General features: G+C 43.3%; 1 protein-coding gene across 1 annotated transcript in view; it reads right to left on the bottom strand.

Annotated features, from left to right (window-relative positions):
- Positions 1-194: 194 nt before the first annotated feature.
- SIM2 (SIM bHLH transcription factor 2) overlaps positions 195-27,792 on the bottom strand; it is a 64,694-nt gene continuing 37,096 nt past the window's right edge. The window contains exons 4-11 of the mRNA XM_075263472.1: positions 25,980-26,088; positions 13,385-13,470; positions 11,780-11,979; positions 7,459-7,565; positions 6,822-6,969; positions 4,538-4,706; positions 4,029-4,428; positions 195-1,773 (exon numbers count right to left, since the gene is read on the bottom strand). Of these exons, the coding sequence (XP_075119573.1) occupies positions 1,055-1,773; positions 4,029-4,428; positions 4,538-4,706; positions 6,822-6,969; positions 7,459-7,565; positions 11,780-11,979; positions 13,385-13,470; positions 25,980-26,088 (1,938 nt within the window). The 3' untranslated portion in view covers positions 195-1,054. The remainder of the gene's footprint in view (positions 1,774-4,028; positions 4,429-4,537; positions 4,707-6,821; positions 6,970-7,458; positions 7,566-11,779; positions 11,980-13,384; positions 13,471-25,979; positions 26,089-27,792) is intronic.

Below are 27,792 nucleotides of genomic sequence, written 5' to 3'. Positions count from 1 at the left end.
ATTTAACAGGTCAGTGAGGTAATGCTCCTTTTTTTTTTTTTTTAACCCTATCTGAGCTTGTTCCACAAATTTCCCTCCTCCATACCGACTCGTAAAACATAGAAGAAACAGATCGCAGACGCCGTTCTTTGACTTTGGTTTATTATTAATATACACAAAGACTATTATTATTTTATTATTAAAAATGTTGCACATTAATAGCTGCATAGTCAGCCCTTCATCGTCCCAATACATCATCTTACCGGTTTAGGTCATGTCTACCCCCGTTCAGACTTCTAAATGTTCTCTAAGCAGATGGGGGTTTAAAGCCACAGAGGAGATCTGTCCCTAGAATAATGTCTTTGGTACTTGTATTTTATTTCCTGCCAAGAAAAATTGTTATTTTAAAGTGAACAGACAAATTCCCCCGCTGTCTGTAAAAAAAAAAATTCAAAAAAATTCAAAAAATTTATTGAAGGCCGTCCATCCCTACATTTTCCTCTGCCATCTATCGGGGGAGCGCTTAATAGTCAGACATTCCGTGCCACCTTAATTTGGATTATTGCCTAATGTGTCTATGAAATGAAATTTATATAGCTCTCGGTTTCCCGCTTTCAAAAATTTAGGGAAAAAAAAAATTCAGATACAATGTATCTGTCACGTCATGCGCTCAAATTCTCTCTCGGGTGCGGGGGATTAAAGGAGCCGGGTTGTTTGAGGGGATGAAAAAAAAAAAAAAGTTTCCTTCATATAATTAAATTCGAAACTGTGCGTCTCGGCCGCTGCCCTTTCTTATTCATGGAGCGGTGGAGAAGAGGAGAATATGATCTGGCACGTTACTTCTCGAATGGCGCAGTCTACACCAGAGATTAATCTGTAACAATGCTGCTCTGAAGCTGGTTGTATAATTCTGACCTTTTAGGTTCTATTACATACGACTTGCCAAGAGAACATGCGGGTCTGTCCTTTCACGACCTTCAGCTCCGCTTGGTAAGTCCTGGTCACCGGGCTTTCTCATGCTTCTGTGTAAATAACTCCAGTTTCGATCAACAAACCAAAACCATAATGTCTATTGTCACCTTCCATTAGTTATTATGACCGAAGTCCCAATATAATGGGGAAGTGCAGCTTCACGGTGGCTTTCCGGAGAAGATATAGATGAAGGGCTTTGGTTTTTGTACATGTATGAGTTGGCCTCCTCGGAGGAATAGCCATAGTTCTCCACCCCGTGCTCTCGTTCTGTGCATGATGATGGCTGACAAGGTCCGTGTTTAGATAACACATGGTGGTAATTTAGAGGTACATAGGGGACTTGGCCACGGGGCTTGAAGTGCTCATGTTCAGGGTTATGGTGAGGAAATTTTGTAGACGTTCTATCAGAATGCTCCAGTTCGTGATATCCCGTTGGACGTAAATTGACGTGCCCGTATCTGGGCTCCTTCATACAGATCCTTCGTGTCTGCTCGTAGACCATTTGTCTTGGCAGCAGATGGTTTAATTGTCCTACAGTCTTGGCATGAAGACATTCCGATTTTGACAAAAAGGAACTGTTTAAGGAGTCTGAAAAGTGCTTCTCGTGAACAGGTATCTTCTCCTGCTGGTATCTACTGAAGTCCATTTTGTTCTCTTCTTTCACCGTGTGATAGGTCGGGGTTCCTCTGTTTTCCATTTTGCTGGCTTTCATCGTTGAACCATAGTTCTCATCTTTATATCGGATGTTGGATCTTGATGAAGTCGAAGAACATCCCGTGAAGCCATCAGATGTATTGTCCCCTGTCACATATCTTTTGGACGCTGATAGAGAAAAAAACAAGTTGGTTGAAGAGTAAAAACAAAATAGCAAATAAAAAAAATAGTCAACTTGTGATATATAGTTTTTACTTGGTTTCCCAAGCTAGGGGGCGCTATAAATTAAAAAAAATTGTTATTATCTATTGATAATAGATCCTGTGTTTGCTCTATAGGCTGGTCCCAGTCCAATAATAGCCATGTTTGAACAAGTGCTGGGACCAAGAAGGGTAAGTAGATGGTCTGGTCTGGGGGGCTGAATATTTTTTGGCCAGATCTGAGGTCTGAATATATTTAGGGATCTGAAATGAATTAAGTGGACTAGTCTGGAGTCTGCTATTAATACAATGGGTTTGATTATATATATAGGGCTTCTGGTCTGGGGTCCGATAGTAATATAGGAGGTCGTCAAATTTTAGCCACGCCCTTTTATTTAAGCCACAACCACTCTAAAGGCCATTCCTACTTTTACCCTGATCTTCTACCTATGTATCATCCCATGAAGGGGTCTCCCAGAATAACACCTCTGCGCACATCTTATATGTATGGGCACTAGACTTACAGACTAGACCATGTTGTCCTACTCTAAAGCAAGAACATTGCTCCATTGCCCTGTTCATCCATCCACAGAATTTAGGCTACCGTTTAGGGCCGACTTTATTCTGTCTATAGAGCACAGAGACAAGTTGTCCTATGAAATGCATAGAAGCAATGTCTAGAGGAGTAGTTACATGTAGTCTGTAATCATGGAGACACATTCATCTGCATAGGAGCTGTGTACACAAAACGGTAGACTATCTTTACTATTTGCAATCTGGGAACAAAACATCACACAACAAAGCAATTAGTGAGAGGAGTGTACAAGGGAATAGACACGTTACGGTGAAGGCTGTGAGCCCTTGCTATAATATAATCTCTACGTGTTTACACCCAATGAATCCATCAAGGAAATGAACTTTTTACATAAATATTAATCAAAACAAATCCGTCTGTTTGCTAAATCCATTTAATCTGCTTCTCAGAGTTTACTGATCCATCAAGCTGCAGAAACCACAACCTCAGCTGGGGCGGCTTTGTGTGACATAGTGCGAGCTTTCATTTACATTTCACATCCATAATTACATCATGTGATGTTTGCAAAAGTCATAATAACAATCTAGGAGTTTGATGGATCCCGAGGGTTTCTCATCTCGGAATAAGCGGCTTATCCCCAGGATTGTAGCGGTAGCCAGATATCAATGTATCTGTCATATACTCACCTCTCCGGCTCATGACATAATGCAGCAACCAGGAGGTGAGTACCGCACCCTAGGAAGAGCTACTTCCTAGCTGAAAACACTTGCCCACTGTGCACACCGAGTGCAACTTAAAGCTTAAACTGTCCATCTATCCAAGTTAGGACAGCAAGTAATGTTCAGAATTTAAAGGGGACCTTTCACCACCTCCAACTCTTCATTATTCAATAGAGGCCGCACAACTGATTCCGAAGCAGTTGGAATTTTTTCTTTAGCCCTCACCATTCCTGAGCTATCAGCGTTGTTAGTTTCACTACGTATTATATCATTAGGCTCTCTACTATTAGGTGGGCGGGTCCTGGCTAGATCAGATAGACAAGAACCACCCACCTGACAGTAGAGAGCCTAAAGTTCTAAAAGTAACAGGAGTCTTTACTCAGGAACGCTGGGGGCTAGAGAACAAATTCCAACTGCATTGGAATCAGGGGGGGGGGGGTAATCTGGACTCTCGCTATCTCTCCTAGGAATCCAGTCAGGATTTACTCTGCTTTATGATCAAAAATATTCCTCCAAATCATATAAAGTTATATATCACACAGGACATACCCTGCACAGTCCCAAAAAATTCTTAAAAAAATAGAGGATTTGGGTTAAGTGTGAGTACACAAATCAAAAATCCTTACCTCCTGAGCATAACAGTAGTGGCACCACCTTTATCTATGGAAGGTCCTCCACTGGCTGAAACCATTTCACCATTTGTGTGATTCCTTTCTGGAATTCAATGGGGCACCAGGGAAGGGCACATGGCACTAAACATGCCCATATTTCAGAATCTCCCTTAATGCTAGTGTTCCTCCCTCCACCATGTTAAAAAAAAATAGAATCTTAATGGGGAAATCTATAGAAGCATAAGTCTAGAAGCCTGCAAAAATGGACACAAAAAGTGTCAAAAACGCATAATAAATTAGGTGCACCCCTTTCACTCCATTCCTAGTGAATTCCCTCGAAGCAGGTACAGTAACTTACCATCATAGTTGGGAGAGAGGTTATGACGCATGGGGTTGGGTTGATCGTGAGCTGTTTTTGTCGGTGAGTTCGGCACCACTGAGTTCGAGTACCGCCAATGACATTCACCACCTGTCTGTAACGTGCCAAAGAAAAATCTTGCTACTTCACAAGGTGAACCTTGAGACTGCCCAAATCTGGAAGGCATGACTTGTTTCTTGGTACTTAGCACATGAGAGTCCATTGAAAAGTGTCCATAGTGGTAAGGGAATGGCAGGCTGTAGGTCGGGGTGTATAAGAGTTCACTATTTTCGGTATGGCTGTTCGGCTCCTGGTTCGCTGTGGAGTTTATTGCTGAGTTTCCTTTCCAATTTCCTAACTGGGCACAGTCCAACTTCTCCCCATAGAAAGGACCATATTGCTGCAAGGCAAAAACATAGACAGCCATATTTATTTGTGTATCGGAGTGCGACACCTGGACTTTCCACCATTCTACTGACCCCATTGAGGGAAGTGCGGATCATCATTACCTGTGGGTAGGGGGTGGATCGTGTCTGCTTTGTCTTGACTTTCGCAGCTTTCAGCTTGGTGGGCTTCCTTGCCTCTTGTGAGGTAGTCATGGAACTCCGACAGGGAAATGTGGCTTTGGAAACAGTCACCTGCTCCAAGGACAACTGCAGCTCCTTATATTCTATGTCTCTGCACAAAAGGAACAAGAAAGAAAAGATAACGTCATTCCTGTATCGGTCTACAAAAAAATTCAGTCCATCGGTTTTTGGTCTGTGTGACGAAACGGAAATCAAAGTTTTTGGTTTTATATACATAGAAAATTTGGTGAGAATTTAACGGCAATGTCTTGTCACGCATTACGGTGATGGAACTTTGTAAAAGAAAGAGTAGGATAACGTGTACTTAACCCCTTATATTGTGACCCCAAGTGTGCTGTTCCGCAATTTTGAGTTGACCTCTGCTCAACTTTTTTCCAACTCGGAGTCACAAAAGGGGTCACCCATATGGGCTTTGTATGAACAATATCACTTTTCCCATACGTTGCTGCTTGCCGGTTGTTCTACACGACCCTATCGTCTCTCTTAGTTATGTAGCAGAGTTTGCAGCTCTCTCGCCAGGGTCTACTTGGTAGGATGTTTTGCATTAATACTTGGTCTTGGGGCAGGGAGTTTCTATTGCGTCATCTGTTTGCACATCATCTCAATTACACGGCAAGTGTCTGATTTGGCAATTACCGATTGATTGCAGTGTTTACATGATACGGCGCGTTTCGCTCCGCTGTGCACACATTTTCTAAACACTTTCAGAACTGAACTTTTTGGAATTCTTTTTCTACTTTGATAATTCCTTTATTACCGTTATGGTTTTTTTAATCCCTAGATTGTCATGGATCCATCATACGACCTTACAAATTGCGTCGCAAAGATATTGGGTTCTTCACGTGGTTGTGGGTCCCAAAGATAGATATGATGTGGACATGGCGTAAAAGTCCTAAGTGGGAATAACCCTTTACAATACGTGGCACACAAAGTTACAAAGACGGCACATGATCAGTGATTTACTTATCTACCAAAGAACCAGAGGATTCTCCAATGGACCAGTAGAAGACACCCAAATTTGAAGGGAACTATGGTCTATTTTGCAGGGCTTGGTCTCACATTCATTTTATCTGGTGGGGCTAAGGAACCTCAGTCAGACACTGCACAATGTAGAGGAGGATCCTGATAAAAAAATATACCATTAATGTCCAGGAGCTCCACATTATTACCCAGTGGTGTAACTAGGTATGGCGGGGCCCCGTGGCGAACTTTTGACATGGGGCCACCCCCCCCCCCCCCGACACCGACGACCTCGACCGACCCCCTCCTACACATTTCTGTGCGTTCTATTATGCCCCAATAGTGGCTCCTGCACACAGTATTATGTCCCTTAGTGGCCCCTGCACACAGTATTATCCCCCATAGTGGCCCCTGCACACAGTATTATGTCCCATAGTGGCCCCTGCACACAGTATTGTGCCCCATAGTGGCCCCTGTACACAGTATTATGTACCATAGTTGCTCCTGCACACAGTATTATGTACCATAGTTGCCCCTGCACACAGTATTATGTACCATAGTTGCCCCTGCACACAGTATTATGCCCCATAGTTGCCCCTGCACACAGTATTATGCCCCATAGTTGCCCCTGCACACAGTACTATGTCCTACTTTTTTTTTTTTCAGACTCCAGAGTATAATAATCAGAGAATAAAAACATAAAAAACTACTGTTACTTACCTGTCCCCCGGCTCCTACGTGGTCTTCTCTGCTGCCTTCTGCGCTGCTGTCCTTGTTCAATGATGTTGGACGTCACGACCCGGGATGCAGGCCGAGTTCATGTGACGTCAGAGACGTCAGGAATGAGGCCTGGCAGGATCGTGGAGAGGTAAGTAACATGTTTTTTATGTTTCTTACCTCTCCCGGTCAACCAATCATTATACTCGGAGGTCAGAAAAGACCCCCGAGTATAATGATAGCAGCGGTAGCGGCTGTCACTGGGCCCCTAATGCCCCGGGCCCTGTGGCAGCTGCCTCCGCTGCTATGGCGGTAGTTACGCCACTGTTATTACCTCATAAGATGGATTGTATTCCCCAACACATAGAAATAGAGGCTCAGAGTGGTACAGGATAAATACCATAGTACCCTTCAAATTTGGTTGTCTTCTGCTGGCCCATTATTATGTTAGAGCCTGGATCCCTTGGTCCTTTTGTGGGCCAGTCCGACACTGGAGGCCCAGCAGTATCAGGGGCTTCTAGATACTTACGTGAGGACGTAGTTCACACTAACAATGCAATGAGGCCTAGAGGAGCGGCTGTTGTGGACGATTGTTGCGTAACTCTGGACCCAGACCCATCCTCCATGTTTGGAAAGCAACCGGTAATATTTGGTGGTGACCTGGCCTTTTACCAGCACTAGAACCAAAGGGAAAGTTGACAAATTTCAGATAATTCTTGGAGCATCAGAAGATAATAAGAATGTATACAATTACCTAGAAAATCTGAAGTTAAGAAATAGAAACAGTTAAAGCGATAAATTAAGTTGTACTTTATGTTTTATATTTTTTTTCCATTTTTGATGGAACCAGAACCAGCATATGATCCCAGCCCTTGTGACACTAATCTATCTATCTGCAGGACTGGAGTGATATGGTGGTTCGGACCTCAGGAGAAGTCATCATTATACAAGTCCTAGAAAACCCCTTTAAGCTGCAGACAAGCCACATGTCATGGACGTGAAGGCTGAGAGCTGCAACATCTTCAAATTGCCAATCGGTGGGGGTGCTGCGTCTCAGACCCCTCACCGATCTGATATGGATGACCTATACTATGGGCAGTTCATCATTCCTAGGTGGAGGTCAATGGTAATGGTTAGTAATAATAAGAAGAACATCTGAAACTTACAGAGGTGGTGAGCGTATCTCAGGTGGAACACATCGCAGCCATGGACGTGGTGGTAAAGGGTTTTCTCTATGAGGTCTTGAGGTTCATAACCGGTTAATTCAGCTACTCTGCACAGAAAAGGGGGGGACTGAGCTTTATACAATAACAAGCTTATCATTACATTAATACTCAAACATTGCAGCATCTGGACATGTTGGATCAAACACGTCTTGGATGTTCCACAAAATACAACATCATTGACTTTTATTGTTCCAAAGTTTAGAAATTTTGATATTTTTGGAAACCTTTTGGTGCCAAAAACTGATTACATGTATTGAATTTTTATTTGTGTTATTAGGAGGGAGGGCGAGAAGGGATTTAGTAATAACACCGGTCGCCTCGGCTTTTATCAAAACATTGTGAAATCTGGCAAAGAAAACTGTTCCATTTCATCTTCATCATGGCGATTATAAACCGTGGAGGAAGATTTCAGCAGCCAATGCCAAGTCATATTGCAGGCAGGTTCATGGGCCCTGGCACAAAACCCCCCTGTGCAACCCCTTCTCATGCCCATCAGCTGCTCCTATCCATACCTTCGGGCAGCATTTACATTTCCCTTTTCTTCTCTATCTGACCCAGACCGCCATGATGACTTTGCCATACCATGTCTATACACACAAGCTTCCCCTCGTTCCCAACCACTATCAGTGGTCCCGACATAATAACCAACCCCCTTTTGTGCCACAGCCCCCCAAGGAATCATACTTTGACCATATTCGTAACAATTGCTACTTTTTTGCAATTAAAATTGTAATGTTCTCCTTTCTGACAGTGGAAGACTGTGCATCATACATCTTCATCATGTTCTCCTTTCTGACAGTGGAAGACTGTGCATCATACATCTTCATCATGTTCTCCTTTCTGACAGTGGAAGACTGTGCATCATACATCTTCAGCTTCCAGTGCACCAGAGGGCAGGAGGAATACATTTACAATGCACAGATGACCAGTTATCAACAGAGATCAGAAAGGAGATAGAAGAAGTTTATGCTGCCTTAGTGTGTTGAGGGTGACCTGTGGGGCCCCTTAACTTATGGGCCAGATCACAACTACAACCCCTATAGTTACAGGTCCAAGTCCATAACATGGCACTAGGCCACCATTTTGGATTTTGAAGGAGGAAGGGGGGGGGGATCAGAATCAAAAGTTATCCAAAGGAAAGGTAAAATGCCTGATTGATCTCAATTTCCCCTACTGTATAGAGTGATGGTCGAGCATGTTTGCTGACGATCCATTCAATCTTTATTGGACTAGCAGAGAGTATAGCAATTGGCAATTGTCCCAATGATGCAGAATGTTTCACCACCACTGAATTTGGGGATATTGGAGCCCAGTTTTTGTGACCCGAGCCTTGATTATAATTATGATATAGGATTATGTAAACATTATACAGCATAAAAGGCTACATTATGTACATGGTGCCCATTGCTGCAGATACAACACCATTGAATGCATCTGATGGTATACACACATATGGCGGTACCGTATACAGAATTACATGCTTTTGCTCCTTGAGGAAGACACTCCAGACATTAGACTATATTATACAATTAGCCGTTGTACATACTGCCATACACAAACTATGTATATCAATGCCATAAGGGCCCAAGTAAAACCTAGAAACAAATGGTCATTGACTAATATGACAGTAAATTTGAGGGTACACTTAAAGGGATTCTACCATTGAAATGAATTTTTTTGGCGATCACACGTTGGAATAGCCTTTAGAAAGGCTATTCGTCTCTTACCTTTAGACGTGGTCTCCGTTGCGCTGTTCCTTAGAAATACCGTTTTTTACCGGTATGCAAATTATTTCTCTCGCAGCGATGGGGGCGGGCCCCAGTGCGGAAAATGTGATGGGGGCATCCCCACTGCTGCCCGAGAATACGATCTTGTGACGCCTCTATCTTCGGCCGGATCCCTCCCTTCTCTTTCATCTTCCTCCTGCGTCACCTCCGACGTCTGCGCAGTTGGCTCTGCCAGTGAGACACCAGCAGAGCCGAGTGCGCATGCCGGCCGGCGGCCATTTTTGGGAGGCTGCTCCTGCATTGAACTACAAGAGCAAGAGCGGCCTCCCAAAATGGCCACCGGCCGGCATGCACAGTTGGCTCTACTAGTGTCTCACTGGCAGAGCCAACTGCGCAGGCGTCGGAGGTGACACAGGAGGAAGACGACAGAGAAGGGGAGGATCCAGCCGAAGATAGAGGTGTTGCTGGAGCGTGTTCTCGAACAGCAGTGGGGATGCCCCCATTGCATTTTCAGCACTGGGGCCCGCCCTCATCGCTGCGAGAGAACTAACTTGCATACCGGTAAAAACCGGTATTTCTAAGGAACGGTGCGGTGGAGATCACATCTAAAGGTAAGAGACGCAGGGCCGGCTCCAGGTTTTTATGGGCCCTTGGGCGACAGAGCCTCAGTGGGCCCCCTTGTAAAGGAGGTGGGGGAGTCGAGACACTGTGCGTTGCAGATGAAGCAAGTGACGTCACGCAGGAGTGTGGCGTCACCAACGCCATACCTCCCAACTTTTAAAGAATAGAAAGAGGGGAAAAATGTGCGGCTCTGCGCGCCGCGGCTAATTTGGCTCCACCCACTTTTATGTTGACTTCGCCCACTCATTCATTTATCATGTGCTCCCACACAGTATAATCCTCCTATAGTCACCCGTAAATTATATGCCCCCCCTCCATCTCTCCCCCAGTTTCATATACACCCTTCCTCTGCCCCCAGTTTCATGTCCCCCCCTCCACCTCTGTCCCGTTTCATCACGTTCTCCCCCTTCATCTGCCCACAGTTTCATGTCCCCCATCTCTGCCCCAGTGTCATGCTGTTCCACCCCCCCATCTGCCCCAGTGTCATGCCGTTCCCCCCCTCCCCTTCATTTGCCCCCCAGTTTCATTGGGCCCTCTCCATCTCTGTCCCCAGTTTCATGCTGTTCTCTCCCCACCCCCTTCATCTTCCCCAGTGTCATGCCGTCCCCCCCTCCCCTTCATTTGCCCCCCCCAGTTTCATTGGGCCCCCTCCATCTCTGTCCCCAGTGTCATGCCATTCCCCCCTCCCCTTCATTTGTCCCCCCAGTTTCATTGGGCCCCCTCCATCTCTGTCCCCAGTTTCATGCCGTTCTCTCCCCACCCCCTTCATCTTCCCCAGTGTCATGCCGTTCCCTCCCCTTCATTTGCCCCCCAGTTTCATGGGCCCCCTTCATTATGTTCCACCTTAATATAATACAAAACAAACACTTACACTCACACTCACCTTCCATCGCTCCCCCGACGCTGCTCTCTCCGCTCTCACTCCATTCACATAGGCGATTACAGCAGGAGCTGTGAGAGCAGCTCCTGCTTTAAAGCCGCGGCCGGGCTTGCGTGTGTAGGCGCGATGCGATGACGTCATCGCGCCTACACACGCAAGCCGGGTCGCGGCTTTAAAGTAGGAGCTGATCTCACACACAGCTCCTGCTTTAATCGTCTATGTATTCAGCTCATCGGCGTCCGTCGGGCGCCGATGAGCTGAAATCGGGACAGGCAAGTGCTGGGGCGGGCAAGTGCCGGGGGGCCCCCAGAGGCTCTGTGGGCCCCGGCATTTGCCCGACTATGCCGTGCGCTGACGCCGGCCCTGAAGAGACGAATAGCCTTTCTAAAGGCTATTCCGACGTGTGATTGCCAAATAAATTCATTTCAATGGTAGAATCCCTTTAAAGTGTAACTAAACTTTATGACAACTTTTGATTTTCCTGCAGTATTTGTGTCATCCATACATTCTGTAATATACTTTATTAAGATGTAAGGAGATTTTGTCTCCTTTGTGTGAAATCCTGCACTTTTCACTCTTTCCCTTGCTTCTCTATTGAGAGCGGTCCCTTATATGCAACTGTCTAAAATAGAATATAAATATTCCAATCCTGACTGTGTTTTCGACCAGTGATATCTCTGGAAATCACAAGGACTATAGAATATAGAAATACATCCTAAGAATCTCCTCTTTCATATGACACCAAGAGCAAGTTTCTACGTTCTTTAATACCTGAGATATAGCCATTTGACCCTCCCCGACCCTCATTCTCTCTTCCTGTCACACAGCCCATACACCGTATACAAGGAGAGGCAGGGACAGATCTCAATAGGGAAGCAAGGGGAAGAGTGAAAAATACAGGACTTCACACAAAGGAGACAACATTTCTAAATAAAGTATAATTCAAAATGTATCAGTGATACAAAATATTGTCCAAAAGTGTAGTTACCCTTTCCTATATGTTAGCAAATACCAGCGTTACGTGGCCACTTACCTCGAGTCCAGGAAAATGAGTTTGAGGTCCAGACTTGCTCTGAACATAAACATGTTACTGTGGAGTTTGATCTCCGTGATGGCGCTCGGGGGTAAGGACTGACCCACAGCCACTAGCCCTACAATTTGATAGCAGGAGTCATATAAAGAAATGTCCAGCATATACTGCCTTATTTTCAGATACCCACTGCAGTGAATCACCTGTCATGTAAAGATAAAACATATCACATATACACTAAACAAATCAACCACACACATGTATATGATATCCAGTGTACCCCGTGTTATCCTAACATGTCACATACAAGAATTATACACATCTCCAAACACAGTCTGTGCATCGGGACATAGAACTAAATGGGTATTTTGTATCAGGGCCAAATAGGAGTAGAAGTTGGCTACTTCCTCTACATCCGTGACGCTAAAATAGACTTCTGGTCACTCACGGTGAGATTTACTGTGACTGCCATAGAGAGCTGAGATAGAGAAGGCAATGAATGAATGGATAAAATAGATATTGGGTCCATACGGGGCAATATGGCCGACAGGAAGTAGCTATCAGACTGGTACTTCCTGTCCTAAAAACAGGAGACATCTAGTCCACAAACAGTTGAGCTTAGGAGAGAGAACTAAACTCTGCATAGTTAATACAATACAGTAATCCAGGTGTACAGTCGTGTAGGATTTGAAAACATGGCGGATTTCCCCTTCTCAAGAAGTGACATCACAACCATTGGTCGCATAGCCAGGCTTCAGCTCAATTCCGTTCATTTTCATAGGACTGAGCTGTAGCATTGGAACGTGACCAATGGACATGAGGTTACTCTCTGAGATGAAGATAGCAGGCATATTTTCTAATCCTGCACATCCCCTTTAAGGTTAAAGGGAACTTTCCTCTTCCATTCACTGCTATGAAAGCCGACGTAAGCATACAAACTTGTCTTACTGCAGTATTTTCAGTAGATAGGCCTGTAGTAGGTGGGTCACTGATCTAGGCCTGCCCAAGGTGATAGGAAAGACTCTAGCTTAGTTAAAGAGGCAACTCTCTTGACAAGTCCATTGTAGTGAACACTTGTAATCCCCCTTGAAATCATTCTGAACGTCTTCTTTTATAACTCTGCATTGTACTGTTCCTCTGTTATTCCTTCTGAACATTTATTACTGAAAACTGAAAAATGGGTGTTACCATTCAATCGGGGGTGAATCTAGCCTCTCTGTTGTTTAATGCTCCCCCAGCCAAATATAAATCTGAGTTTAAATATTCCTAGCTTCACATAATAAGCATTAAAAATCCTGAGTGCACCTTCACGTTAGGCCATTTAGGTTGGCCAAAGTGCTCAGTTTACCAGTAGGCACCGCATGAGGCAACATCCTCAGGTCACCTCATGGCAGTTGTGCCCCCATGTCCAATAAGAGCTGGCAGTGTGTAGGGACAAACCTCCTTGCCAAGGGAAATGATGACATCGCTCGGTTATCAATTTATTTATAAATTTCCAGGAAGAATTACAGAGGAATAGTGCAATGTAGAACTCGACATGCGTGGTTCTTTCACTGTGTGTGTATATGCGTGCATACACCTACAGGTCTCCATAGTAATTGCACTTACCTTGTATCCGCTACATGTGAGCCCTGCATTTCTTTTTGCCAAAACACATTTCATTCGTAGAAAAAATGAGCGTTCTATTTCATATTCTGCAAGAAGAACAGAACTGCAAGTAAATAACGTAAGATCAAGACAAATGCACATAAAAGTGTAGTGGTCAGGAAATAAGTGAAGGAATGATGATCTAAGGCAGAGCATTCCAGAGAATAGGTGCAGCACGTGAGAAGTCTTGCTAATAGGAAGAATTAGATAAGATTAGAAAGGCTGATACATTATTGGTGATGATGGGGATGCTAGTAGTCTGAGGCGAGGAAGACATGTCAGCAGCTTCATGGAATAGTAACTGAGCTTTGTTGTAGAAGAAACTGAAATAGAACCGCCTAGTGTAGAGTAGAATAGAAGTGAACAGTCAGGGTCTATGTACTGTGTACACCAGGAAAGTTCCTGCTATACAGGTTACATGAAGTCTCTCACCAGCATCAGGGGATAATCGTACACATCAGGGAGAGTGTGTGCCTACATAGGCAGTACGGAGACTTACAAGTCATTCCTGCTCCGCTAGGGATTCTGGGTAAAAAATATGCAAATCTATTCTCCAGGATGTAATTAGGAGAACAGTGCACTCTGTACACCGCCCTCTAGAGGGCAGCCTCCTTAACATCATGCATGACTCAGTTAAAAAGTCTAATTAATCATGATGCGGATTTAATTGGCAAATTAGTATTTCTATTCCAAAAGGAACAGATTCCCAGCTTTTACCCAGAACCAGCATATAAACCAGACATCAAAGATAGATAGGTTAGAGTCACCTGAATCAAACAGTGTTTTTGTCAATATGTAAATGAGCTCTAGGGCATTGCCGAATTGCTCCAAAGAGGTCAGTCTCCCACCACCTTGTACTACCCTCCCTCCTTCCTCTCATTGACAGGGCCAAGTAGTGTATACCCAATCTCACCTGACCCTGAGTTCTGTCACGCTCATTGGCTGTAGGTCATATTCTTGGTGCATGCGCAGCACATGAACCTTGGGCTAGGCAAGAATCACAGCATTACTGTGGATGCACCAAGAAAATGGCATGTGAGACAGAATTCAGGGCTTAGGTATACAAAGCCTGGCATAGGCAATCACAGTGAGTGACAGAGAGCGGCACATAGGTATGCGTACCTACTTGGAGCAATGGCACTGCCCTTGTTGCTCTAAATATCTCATTTGCATATATTGACCAAAAACTGATATCTCGGCAGCGATTAACAATAGGAAAACATTAAATGACTCTGGTGACCCTAACTTATCTATCTGTATGGCTAGAGTAATATACCTATCTATATAGGGTTGATATACTGGGCTCCAGTGACAGGCTACCGTCAGGCTACAGAGTGTCCTTGTGGCCTCCATCAGACTGTTATACATCACTGCACCTTTTTGATCTTTGATCTGACCATGAATCAGCTTAGAAGTTTGATCAGAAGAGCAGAGAAAGTAGCCGAGATGGAGAGAAGGCATTCTGCAGCTTGCAATGTACTGTGACGCATAGAAGCTGCAGAGGTGAAAATGTTTAATAAAACACAATGACAAAAATAATTTTTAGGGGAAAATCTAAAAACGGTGTTCACAGCCTTTAAGCTGCGAGGTTATCACCGTATTCTCATATGTGTAGACACCAATTTGTAGTTAGGTGTACGAGCTATACAAGGCTTCAGGGGGTTTTAGGTTTTGGGATTAGGAATAATTGATGTAATTGCAGGCTCTCAGTAAATAACGGGGTATCCATTTACCATGTCACATCCAATATTCCTCACTAGAGAGGTTAATATAGTAATAATAGTCATTTTCTACATAATTTCTCCCAAGCTTTACCGGCTTCTCCCTCATTAGAAGAGAATATCTTGGGGATTCAGAGAAGCTCACACTGCGGCTCATGTGTAATAAATCCTTGTTTTAGGTTCTTTCTATGACAAGGAAATATTTCTTTCTTCTTTGTAACATTTTTGCACAAATCATTGTTAAGTAATAAGATATAAGTGTTGTCATATTCTATGGGTTATATCCTCTAACAGTAGCAACATCCTCATCTATTAGGCAGGTTTGTACAAATCGAGGAAAAATGAATATTTATAAGAGATTCTGCCCATTCCTGGCCCTTATAATACATAGTTTTACAGGAACCGCTACAAGCTTAACCCCTGTGGTCACACACAAATCTTAGACAGAGATAGAAACATTGTCGATACTTTTAGATATAGCGGTTCCTATAGGCTTGAGATAGACACAGTCCTTAGACTTGGCCAAAGATAGACACGCCCCTAATAATTACTAAGACATAGGCACATCCCTAATAATTACTAAGACATTGGCACACCCCTAATAATTACTAAGACATAGGCACATCCCTAATAATTACTAAGACATAGGCACACCCCTAATAATTACTAAGACATAGGCACACCCCTAATAATTACTAAGACATAGGCACACTCCTAATAATTACTAAGACATTGGCACACCCCTAATAATTACTAAGACATTGGCACACCCCTAATAATTACTAAGACATTGGCACACCCCTAATACTTACTAAGACATTGGCACACCCCTAATAATTACTAAGACATAGGCACATCCCTAATAATTACTAAGACATAGGCACACCCCTAATAATTACTAAGACATAGGCACACTCCTAATAATTACTAAGACATTGGCACACCCCTAATAATTACTAAGACATAGGCACACCCCTAATAATTACTAAGACATAGGCACACTCCTAATAATTACTAAGACATTGGCACACCCCTAATAATTACTAAGACATTGGCACACCCCTAATAATTACTAAGACATAGGCACACTCCTAATAATTACTAAGACATTGTCACACCCCTAATAATTACTAAGATATAGACACGCCCCTAATAATTACTAAGACATTGGCACACCCCTAATAATTACTAAGATATAGACACGCCCCTAATAATTACTAAGACATAGGCACACCCCTAATAATTACTAAGACATAGGCACACTCCTAATAATTACTAAGACATAGGCACACCCCTAATACTTACTAAGACATAGGCACACCCCTAATAATTACTAAGACATAGGCACACTCCTAATAATTACTAAGACATAGGCACACTCCTAATAATTACTAAGGCCTGGTTCACATCTGCGTTCGGTATTCCACTCCATTCCACATGGGGACCCCCAAAAGGAATACCGAATGCATTTCCAAGCGGTGTGTACTGAAAGCACATGGACCCCACAGACTATAATGGGGTCCGTGTGCTTTCTGTGTGAAGTCCGCACAAGTCATGCATACAGAAAAGTAGTTCATGTGGACACCGTGCGGACAACACACAGACCCCATTATAGTCTATGGAGTCCGTGTGGTATCATAAGCTCACCACTTGCCAATGCGTTCGGCATTCTGTTTGGGGAGTCCCCATGTGGACTCCTTGAACGGAATACCGAACGCAGATGAGAACCAGGCCTAAGACATAGTTACACCCCTAAGACATAAGCACACTACTAATAATTGCTGAGAGATAGATGGCTCCCTGTCCCCGCAGATGTCTCCCCCATGTTGTTTCACTAAATGTGGAGCTGCAGCTGCATCCCCCTCCTCTCCCTCCTATTCCTGTTTCAGACCAGATGGAATTTTTGGGCCATTGAGGAGGTTTCTGAACAATTACAGAGGACCTAAAGGAGAATTAGAAGGTGAAGAAGATAAAGTAGACTACAAAGTACTAAGAAAGTCGTGAGAACAGATATGCTTTACCTACACACTAGCGATATTTATTGCTACTTTTCCAGTAGGGAAAAATATTTTTGTTTCCATATTGAATTTTTTATTTTTTTTTCCTGGGTGCAAGTGTGAACTGAGATTTGCCAACTCTACGCTCGCACTTTGCGCAGTAACAAGATTTACTCCTTGTACAACTATATCTCGTGTTCTACCTCGTATTATGATCATGGGGGATTAAGCGGAGATTTCTACACAAACCGCACGGCTGTATAGCTAATACCATATTGTTTCCAAGAGTCGCCGTTGTCTGTACAAATATTCATCATCCAGGAGGAATATGGCCGGGGGGATGTAGGGCAGCAGAATGTGGTGTGGAATATCACCCCCACCAGACTCCTGTTACATTATGATATTACACAGCGGGAAACATGAACTGCAATGAGCGTATTCTGCCACTTCTGGAAATTCTTAGCAATCCCTTTAACAAATATTCTGCGGTGACTTAATGTAATATGAACGATTAGCGCCAACGAGCGGGATAATGGTTACATCACTGCTCATGTCTATACGACTGGCTTAATATCTTTCATGAACAGTCAAAGAGTGTACAATGCTATGTACATTATTTTGAGCCACGTGCCCAATCAGTGGAGCACCAGGAGCCCCTAAATAGTGGCCTATCCCCAGCTGAACTTGGTAACTCTCCTGGAAAGAGCCTTTGAAAAAAGGGAGACCTTCCGGACTGCTGAGAGAGTTGTCAATCTAAGAGTATGTACTGAATTCCCATATCACTTATGATGTCATGACGTCGACAAACCCCACGTGACCACTTAGGACCAATCATAAACCCCAGAATTCCCTTGGGGCTCTGATGTCACCCAGATGGCTAGATGAGACACCCTGATGGAGCAATGGACACCACAAAGGAGCCCACAGAGGGAAGATAAGACTGTTCCACCTCCACTTCTGGTTCTGACCAGAAATGAAACTGATGCGCAAACCATGCAAATATTCGCAATAAAAATATCTTTCAATGTTCACCCATATCTAGTCATAACCTTAATAAAACATTCGGGCCAAAGTTTTTACACTTACTGGGGGTGTCAGAATATTTTTTTTTAAATTTAATTTAATTAGGCTGGGGGAGGTGAAAAAAACAAAAAAACAAAAAAACATATTCCCATGTCACTGCTGTCTCTCTGCACTGTCCCATCCTGCAGAACTGGTGTTTCCTTCCAGCGGAGGTTCTTGCCGCACGTGATCGCTGAGGCCACTCAGCAAAATCAGAGAAGATATGGGATGTCACTACCTGTGACATTCCTGGATCCCTTCCTTTAGGCCACTGATTTGCCTCGGAAGTCACGTGAGGGACACGGGACGCCACAGCCCGCGAGGACTTTCAGCAAAAGAAGACAACTGAGCAGCAGGACCGGACTGTGCTGGGGGGCACGGCATCACCAGGGACAAGTGAGGTTTTTTTTTATTTTTTCCTCCCCCCTAATTTTTTATTTTTAGCCTGGACAACCAATTTAAGCTTACTTATTATTTTTACAGTAGTTATTAGTCCATAAGCGGATCTGCACCAGTGGTAGGCCTAGGGGCAACCTCAGAGCAAAGCAGGTCCCATTTTGCTGCCATAGCTCAATCTGGACTCAGCGTCTTTGTTATTTAGGCTTTATATCAGAGGTTCTCAAACGTATTTTGTCTACCGCCCACTTCGAGAATTAATTATTTTCTAGCGCCCCCCCCCCCCCAATTTTTTTTACTGTACTACATCTTAAGAATCACAATCGCAGTCATTATGTTAATAATTAAATTATGTGTGTCATGTGAAAATAAGACTTTCTGATGAGGGTAATGTAAAGAATCGAGTATTAAAAACTTGCTAATGACATCACTCACAGTATTCACCACCGCACGTACAGCACTTTACCTAGTCGCTAAATTCACTTGTTTTCGTAATATCGTCGAATGACATGACTGGCTGTGACATGATGGCGTGTGCGCTTTTATATGAGGCAGTGGGCGGGCCTAGTACTTTCGAGAATGGACTAGAAACTTCTCGCTTCGCATTGGAGCTTACCGCCATCTATGGTACAGTTTGACAACTTTTGGACAGGAAATAGTTACTGTCTAGTCCCCTAGATGGCGTTAAACGAGGAAACGCACGTTAAGCGTAAAAGAGCGGTAAAGTTTGTGTTAAAAGCAAAAAAACAATTTTAAAGGGGTAGCCTCATGAAGCTTGATCTGCCTTCTAAGCTGCCTAAAAATCTTCTTTCTTCCTGTTTGCTTGCGTCAATTAGCCCCGCCCCCAAATTAGCGTGTAGCTCCGCCCACCACATAGCGTGATCCTATGGTATGACTGAAGGGCCTGTGATGTCTTCAAAAGGTCCTGTAGACTTGGATTTACCTTGTACGGAGTTTCCTAAAGGACCTGGCTCCTCTGCCCACTAGCAGCCTGCTCTATATAATAAAGCTTTATCCTAGTGAACAGAGAGACCAGGTCCTTTAGCCCAGTAGGATTTAGACTGCTTTATATAAGAAAGCAGCACTTATTCCACCCCCCCACCCCCTCTATCTCACAGCAGGGAGCTAGGTGATGAGTATGTGTGGTGCAGACACAGGCTGGCTCCGTACACTCAGCCCCCCCCCCTCTCTCCCCCCACACAGCAGGGAGCTACGTCATGTGGCTCCCTCAGCAATGAGCAGGGGGCCAGGTGCTAGTGTCCATAATGAAGTGAATAAAGTAAGATAGTGGACAAACAAAGCAGTTTTGCTGAAGCAGTGTATTTAGGAAAAGTCTTAAATCCACATTAACAAGCAGTATAGCTAGAATCATTGTTATGATACCACCCCTTTAAATTAGCCATCGCCCCCCCTAAACCACTTCAATGCCCCCCAATCTTCTCTGTTCCCTTTACTGCCCCCCTATAGGCCTCCAGCGCCCACAAGGGGGCGTTATCGCCCACTTTGAGAAAGACTGCTTTATATGATGGAATTGTTAGGACAGCAGAGTCCTAACTCAGTGGTTAGCACTGCAGCCTTGCAGCGCTGGAGTCCTGGGTTCAAATCCTGCCCAGGACAACATCTGCAAGGAGTTAGTATGTTCTCCCCGTGTTTGTGTGGGTTTCCTCCGGGTGCTCCGGTTTCCTCCCACACACCAAAGACATACTGATAGGGAATGTAGATTGTGAGCCTTATATGGATCAGTGACTCTAATGCGCTGCGGAATATGATGGCGCTATATAAGTAAGCATAATAAGTAGGACAATGGAGAGAAGCTTTTTTATATGGGCACCGTATGTTTTTTATATGAGTTATATGGGCACCGTATGAGAGCATTATATGTATTCTGTATAGAGATATAATCTATTAACATACTATAAGAAGGTTTCAGATGACAGTATCGGGTCTGTAAAGTAGACAGGGCAACACAAGCTTTACAGCAGATGAATAATAATAATTTTTATACCAACTGTCCACCAATTCTGACAATCAAATGAAAAAGATTAAAAAAAAGTAACAAAAAAAGATAAAAGATAATATGCAAATAAAATAACCTGAAAACACATGGAAGTAAAAAATTCTAATTCATAAGTTTGTGTGAATGGGTCATAAAGCAATGTGAATAAAAAATAAATCTATAAATTAAAAAAAAAAACAAAACATGAAAAAAGGAAAACAGGTGTAACCAAATTTGTAGGGTAGATGAATACTGTATATACTCGAGTATAAGCCGACCTGAATATAAGCCGAGTCCCCTAATTTTAACACAAAAAAATGGGAAAACTTATTGACTCGAGTATAAGCCTAGGGGAGAAATGCAGCAGCTACTGGAAAAATTTAAAAAATTAAAATGGTCAGAGTTTTTGGGTGCAGTAGTTGCTGGTGCTGGGAAAGGGGAGGGGGTGTTTTGGTTGTCTGTCTGCCCCTTCCCTGAGCTTGAGGACTGCTTTTTTTCCCCCACTTGGAATTCAGTCAGGCTGACTATAGGGGATCTGCAGTGCTCCTATTAACCCCTTCCCGATGGAACAGGAGCACTGCAGATCCCCTATATTCAGTAGATCAGGCACTGTCAGACACAGGGATACCTAATGTGTTTGTGTGTCACAGTCATTTTCTATTTTCGTGTCTATTCTAGGGAAAGGAGGGATTTAGAACTTTAAATTTTTTTAATTTTTTTTTTAAAGCTTCTTTTCCCACTATTTTATGGGATATTCTATACATTGATATTGCTGCTGGTCATAGACCCCCCATTCCTAAAAAAAAAATATATATATATTTTTATTTTTATTTTTTTTTTGCTGACTCGAGTATAAGCCGAGGGGGCTTTTCAGCACAAAAACTGTGCCGAAAAATTCGGCTTATACTCGAGCATAATTATTTTTGTATTTGTCATCCAATAACTTGTCAATAAAAAATAAAGATTAAAAAATAAAATAAAAACGCATACAATACAATTAATTTTTTTTCTTTATGTAAATGGAACATAAAGTAATGAAAAAAAAAAGAGCTAAACTTATAAATTAAAAAAACAAAAAACAAAAACAACTTATAATGGCTTTATGGGCAACAATGCATAATGGATAGGACGGTGGGGGAGGCCAACAAATTTATAAAGGGATATAACAGATATAACCAGTAGTTATAACAAATAATTTTACATTTTTATTTTTTTTACCTATCGCCGAACAACTATTGACAATAAAAGATTAAAAAAATAAAATAAATTTAAAAAAAAAATTTAAAAATAAAATGCACATAAGATAAAATGAAATAGTAAATAGTACAATTCTACAAGTTTGAGTAATTGGGTCAATGTAAAAAAAAAAGATCAAATTATAAATTAAATTTTTTTTTTTTTTTAAATGATGAAAAAGGCATTACAAGTTATATTTTTAATTGGTCAAAGTGTGATAATTTCTCTCATTACACCCATATAACTGTAATAGTAGTGTTGCCCTTTACGAGCAGTTTTGGTCTCTATAGAGCAAGGCGGGAGCCCCCAATATCAGACGGCATTACAAGGACTGGAACCACCAAGGACTTCTTGTTGTTTCTTTCATGTGGTGGGAGTAAATTATGGGAAAAACATGTCTGTCTGCCGGAGAATGGAGAGTGTGATACAAGAGGATTGGATGTTTGAGCTGGTAGAGGATGGAGAGATCAGAAATAATTTCTATCACATTGTCCGCAAACACCAGCAGCTGGTTTTAATATTTCATCTGGGGAGCCAAAGCCTTTGGAGATTGTTGCGGCCTTTGATACACAGAAAGCCTCACAGCGTCTGGTCCCATGTTTTATGTCCCCTTTGGTTTACACTATTCATAATGTTCAGTCCTGCCACATACAATATGTAAAGATGATGGATTGGAAATGTTGTATTTATAGGATGATGTGACCTGGAGTAGCCGTGTAAGGAATAAACGGAGCCATTTTGTAATATTCAGAACTACAGTATTTAGGACGCCAATAACTATTACCCCTATATAAAAACCAAACAACTATATATCTGCAGGGCTGGGGTGCTATGCTGGATCTGGTGACAGTAACCTATCTATCTGCAGGACTGGGGTGATATGCTGGGTCTGGTGACAGTAACCTATCTATCTGCAGGGCTGGGGTGATATGCTGGTTCTGGTGACACTAACCTATCTATCTGCAGGGCTGGGGTGATATGCTGGTTCTGGTGACACTAACCTATCTATCTGCAGGGCTGGGGTGATATGCTGGTTCTGGTGACAGTAACCTATCTATCTGCAGGGCTGGGGTGATATGCTGGTTCTGGTGACACTAACCTATCTATCTGCAGGACTGGGGTGATATGCTGGGTCTGGTGACACTAACCTATCTATCTGCAGGACTGGGGTGATATGCTGGTTCTGGTGACAGTAACCTATCTATCTACAGGACTGGGGTGATATACTGGTTCTGGTGACAGTAACCTATCTATCTGCAGGGCTGGGGTGATATGCTGGTTCTGGTGACAGTAACCTATCTATCTGCAGGGCTGGGGTGATGTGCTGGTTCTGGTGACACTAACCTATCTATCTGCAGTGCTGGGGTGATATGCTGGTTCTGGTGACACTAACCTATCTACCTGCAGGGCTGGGGTGATAGGCTGGTACTGATGACACTAACCTATCTATCTGCAAGGCTGGGGTGATATGCTGGTTCTGGTGACACTAACCTATCTATCTGCAGGCTGGGGTGATATGCTGGTATTGATGACACTAACCTATCTATCTGCAGGGCTGGGGTGATATGCTGGGTCTGGTGACACTAACCTATCTATCCGCAGGGCTGGGGTGATATGCTGGTTCTGGTGACACTAACCTATCTATCTGCAGGGCTGGGGTGATGTGCTGGTTCTGGTGACACTAACCTATCTATCTGCAGGGCTGGGGTGATATGCTGGTTCTGGTGACACTAACCTATCTATCTGCAGGGCTGGGGTGATATGCTGGTTCTGGTGACACTAACCTATCTATCTGCAGGGCTGGGGTGATATGCTGGTTCTGGTGACACTAACCTATCTATCTGCAGGGCTGGGGTGATATGCAGGGTCTGGTGACAGTAACCTATCTATCTGCAGGGCTGGGGTGATATGCAGGGTCTGGTGACAGTAACCTATCTATCTGCAGGGCTGGGGTGATATGCAGGGTCTGGTGACAGTAACCTATCTATCTGCAGGACTGGGGAGATATGCTGGTTCTGGTGACACTAACCTATCTATCTGCAGGGCTGGGGGGATATGATTGGGACTGGTGTTAAAAGTGCAGTTGGATCACATACATTTGTTAAAGCTGGTGAGACATTTGGGCGTCTGTGGGCCACCAAGAGCCTCGGTCTGATCATTCACCCAAAAAGGTCATGTTATAACCCATTATTAGTGAGCATAAGGAGATGTTGCAAGAATGGCCCAAAGTTAACTTTTGCACTGAGGCCCTTGAGTCTTTAGCTACAGTTTGCCCCTATTTGGTTGTAAATGTCTTCGTACCCTTAACAGCTGTTTTCTTATACACTATTTGACCATACAAAGGCCATCTGATGATCTGCCCGGCAGCTCTGTACTAGCTAGAATATGTTGGTCATCAGGGGGCGCCGCAGTTGTGACATTTAGGATTTAGGAGATAAATCTAACTAACTGGTTGTCAGGGGTGAGATATCAATCTGTTTGCTAAGTACAAGGGCTTCTGTACAGATTTCTATCACATTTGGCAGGTTCCCCGCGTACTACACAGCTGCCTGCTGCTTACAATGTGTTTTTATAGGTTGGCTGGTCTTTCCAAGATTGTCTTTAAGTCACATCCAGAGCTCGAGAACCTCAGCCAAAATGTTGTCATATTGTGTTTGGAATTACAATGAGCTGTTTGACTAAGAAAATCTCTCCGAAATAAAGACGATGGCCTATGATAGACATTCCAGGCAGACAATCCAGAGCTACAAACAACAATGCCGGCTTATGTGTCTAATCCCTGCAGAAATCAAATGGTTAATGATCTAACATGGCATTGACCAAGGAAATACACAGGTGCACGTCTTAAAAATCCATGTGGGATAATGGAGATGAGTACAAGGAGCTTGGAATGAGGAACGTAGCCTTAAACCATGACGCAACCGCTAGGGACTTGTTACAGTCATAGAATTCCAACTTAAAATTAAAGGTAAAGTACGTGCAGGATTGTCTATTTGTCCTTGGTTTACCTCCAGTTTTGGTCAAATGTCCCCGAGATCTGCCAAAACTTCATATCATGTCTACTACTGGAAGATAGACTTAACCTATGTATTGTGAGGGCAACTCTTCCTTTCATAAAAAGTAGAGGTTGTCACAACCCCACCCCCTATGTCATGGGAATGTCCAATGATCGGATTACACAATTGGATCTTCTACTTGCTACTCCAGTTCTTGACCTAGAACTTCTCCACCCAGTAGTCACTGTACCATGGAGACTTCACCATTGAGAGACTGGAGCTCAAATTCATCAGAGAAGCTATTGTGGGTATCACTGCACCCCGGCCTTGGTGCCCCTTTGTACTTGAAAGTGTCCTGACTTCACCAGCACCATCTTTGGTACCAAACCTATGGTTAACTTGACTGATTTTTCTCCTCGCTCCATCCACTCTCTTAAGGGGCATCCGTTTTGTGTTAAGCCAATGGGAATGACTTATTATATGGCCATAAACCACCTTTACTTGACCTGAGCAATAAATTTACTGACATTTTTAATCTCAGACCCATGAGGAAGGTACACGTGGAATCGGTTAGTTCTGGTCCTCAGCTACATCACATGACCAGCAATAAGACTTTCCTTTTGACACAGCACCTTATATGTAGACAGGAAGTCCGATTCTCTTCATCCCCATATAAAACCTGACTTCCTGTCCACACATAAGATACCACGTTAGTTGGAGAGTCCAATCTGGTCACATGACACAGCTGAGGCCCAGAAAGGAACAGATAACTTACAAATACAAAATGACTTTCACTACAACAATCATTGCGACTTGTATTTTTGCACCTCCCACGCCACTTTATTGCCCACATGACCACTCAAATTTAGATTCCAGCGCAGGTGCACGGCCTCATGGAAATGAAAAACGTTGGGATCAATATCATAACATCATTTGTGGCCAGTTGTCGACTAGACACCCCATCGCTTTCCAGCGTCTACATCAATGTTATAAGAATGGAGGCTGCGTGACCCTATACTTGCACCTCATACAATACTCCAGAACGAGCTGTCTGGTTTCAATGCTGAGCGGTCGCAGCACACCAATATGCAACGCACAAATAAGACTGACTGTAATATGAGAGCATTGTTCCAGCACGTAATAGAAATGTACCTTGTAATAAGTGCGGGTGAAGGGGCTGATGAGCTGTCAGTACGGCCGTCATCTCATCATGATCTGAAGGATGGATATATTCATAAATACTATTGCCGGTCAGTTCCACCTGCCAGGAGAACACAAATAGAGTTAGCAGATGAGACCTGATCTGAATGTAATGTCTCAATTCTCGTCTCTGCCGAAGAATGTAATTTCATCAAGAAGGAGAGATCTTCATGCATCGGCAATAAACCTTCTACTAGTCCTCAGAGGGAAGTAAATCACGAGATGTTAGAGGAAGTCTCTGCACTCTTCACACTTGTAATGGATTCATTTATTTAGAAGCCAATGTTTGCTTATTCTTCTGGAGAATAGAGGATGCTATCTAATAATATAGACTATGTATGTCTCCTGAGACCAGTTGTGTCTGAAGATGATTCATGACTTAGGAGCAAAAGGCAACACATCAAGATGGGTTACTGACCGAGGACGGAGTTGGTGCCACCATAATGCCAGAGGATCATCTAATGGACCAAGGCAACACATCAAGAAGATGTATTATTGCCTAAGGATGAAGCTGGTGAAGACATAACGCCAGAGGATCCTCTATTGGACGAAGACAACACATCATGAAGATATATTACTAACTGAGAATGGAGTTGGTGCCACCATAGCACCAGAGGATCCTCTATAGGACGAAGACAACACATCATGAAGATATATTATTAACTGAGGATGGAGTTGGTGCCACCATAATGCCAGAAGATCCTCTATTGAACCAAGGCAAATCATCAAGAAGAAGTATTATTGACCAAGGATGGAGTTGGTGCCACCAAAGTGCCAGAGGATCCTCTTTATAGACCAAGGCAACTCATGAAGAAGATGTAGTATTCAGGAAAGAGTTGGTGGCAATATAGTACCAGAGGGTCTTCTAATGGACCAATGCAACAGATGAAGGAGATGCATTATTGACCAGGAATAGAGTTTATGTCACCATAGTGCCAGAGGATTCTCTGCTGGGCCCAGGTTCTGATGCAATAATGGTTCCCAAAGTCCAGCAGAAGACAAGCCCATTTGGAGATGACTTTGTCGCAGATCACTTATCACTAGAGTTATGTCTTATGGGGATGATCAGAAATAACCTATTAGATCTTACTGATCTGTCCTATGTGTAAAATAAGAACTACAAAGACTACTATGCACATGTTTAGTGTGGATGGCTGGTGGACTATCATGATGTCTGGTGGAACCAAGGAACCTTAGTCAAACACTGATCAAGGATGTTGTTATAAGAACACAAATTTAGTGTGGTAAGGACGACCTGGGACCCCACTGGCTTATGGGACTAGTGGCTGCTGTGACCACTGCAATCTCTATGGTTAAGGCTCCTGGGCTCAGATGTAACTGCCCCCTCTGAAGCCCCTCACGTTACACCTTTGTATATACATACATGCACACACACACACACAAACCCCTAACTACTGATACATGTATAAAGCCACAATCCTATAATTATACACATACATGCTGATACAATGACGTATATGGGAATGCAGCTGCAGACAAACACAAAGACAGGAATAGACAAGACATATGGACACACCAATATAATGGGATTGTCCTCTGGTAGACCATAGGAGACCATTTCTGTGTCAGATCCTGGGATCACTGGAGGACCCAAGTCCTGGAAAAGCTGTTTCGATGCTCAAGGCAAGCCAAAGGATCTGCAGTTTGTGAGGGTTTTCTCTGTCACAGGTTATTACAATTTCACTAACTGCAATACCACTATTTACCACAGGGTATGGGGAGTGCTCTGTAAAGCCACCAATAC

Source organism: Leptodactylus fuscus, chromosome 2 (genome assembly GCF_031893055.1).
Source record: "Leptodactylus fuscus isolate aLepFus1 chromosome 2, aLepFus1.hap2, whole genome shotgun sequence".
Classification (NCBI taxonomy): domain Eukaryota; kingdom Metazoa; phylum Chordata; class Amphibia; order Anura; family Leptodactylidae; genus Leptodactylus; species Leptodactylus fuscus.
This window is presented reverse-complemented; position numbering and strand designations above follow the sequence as displayed.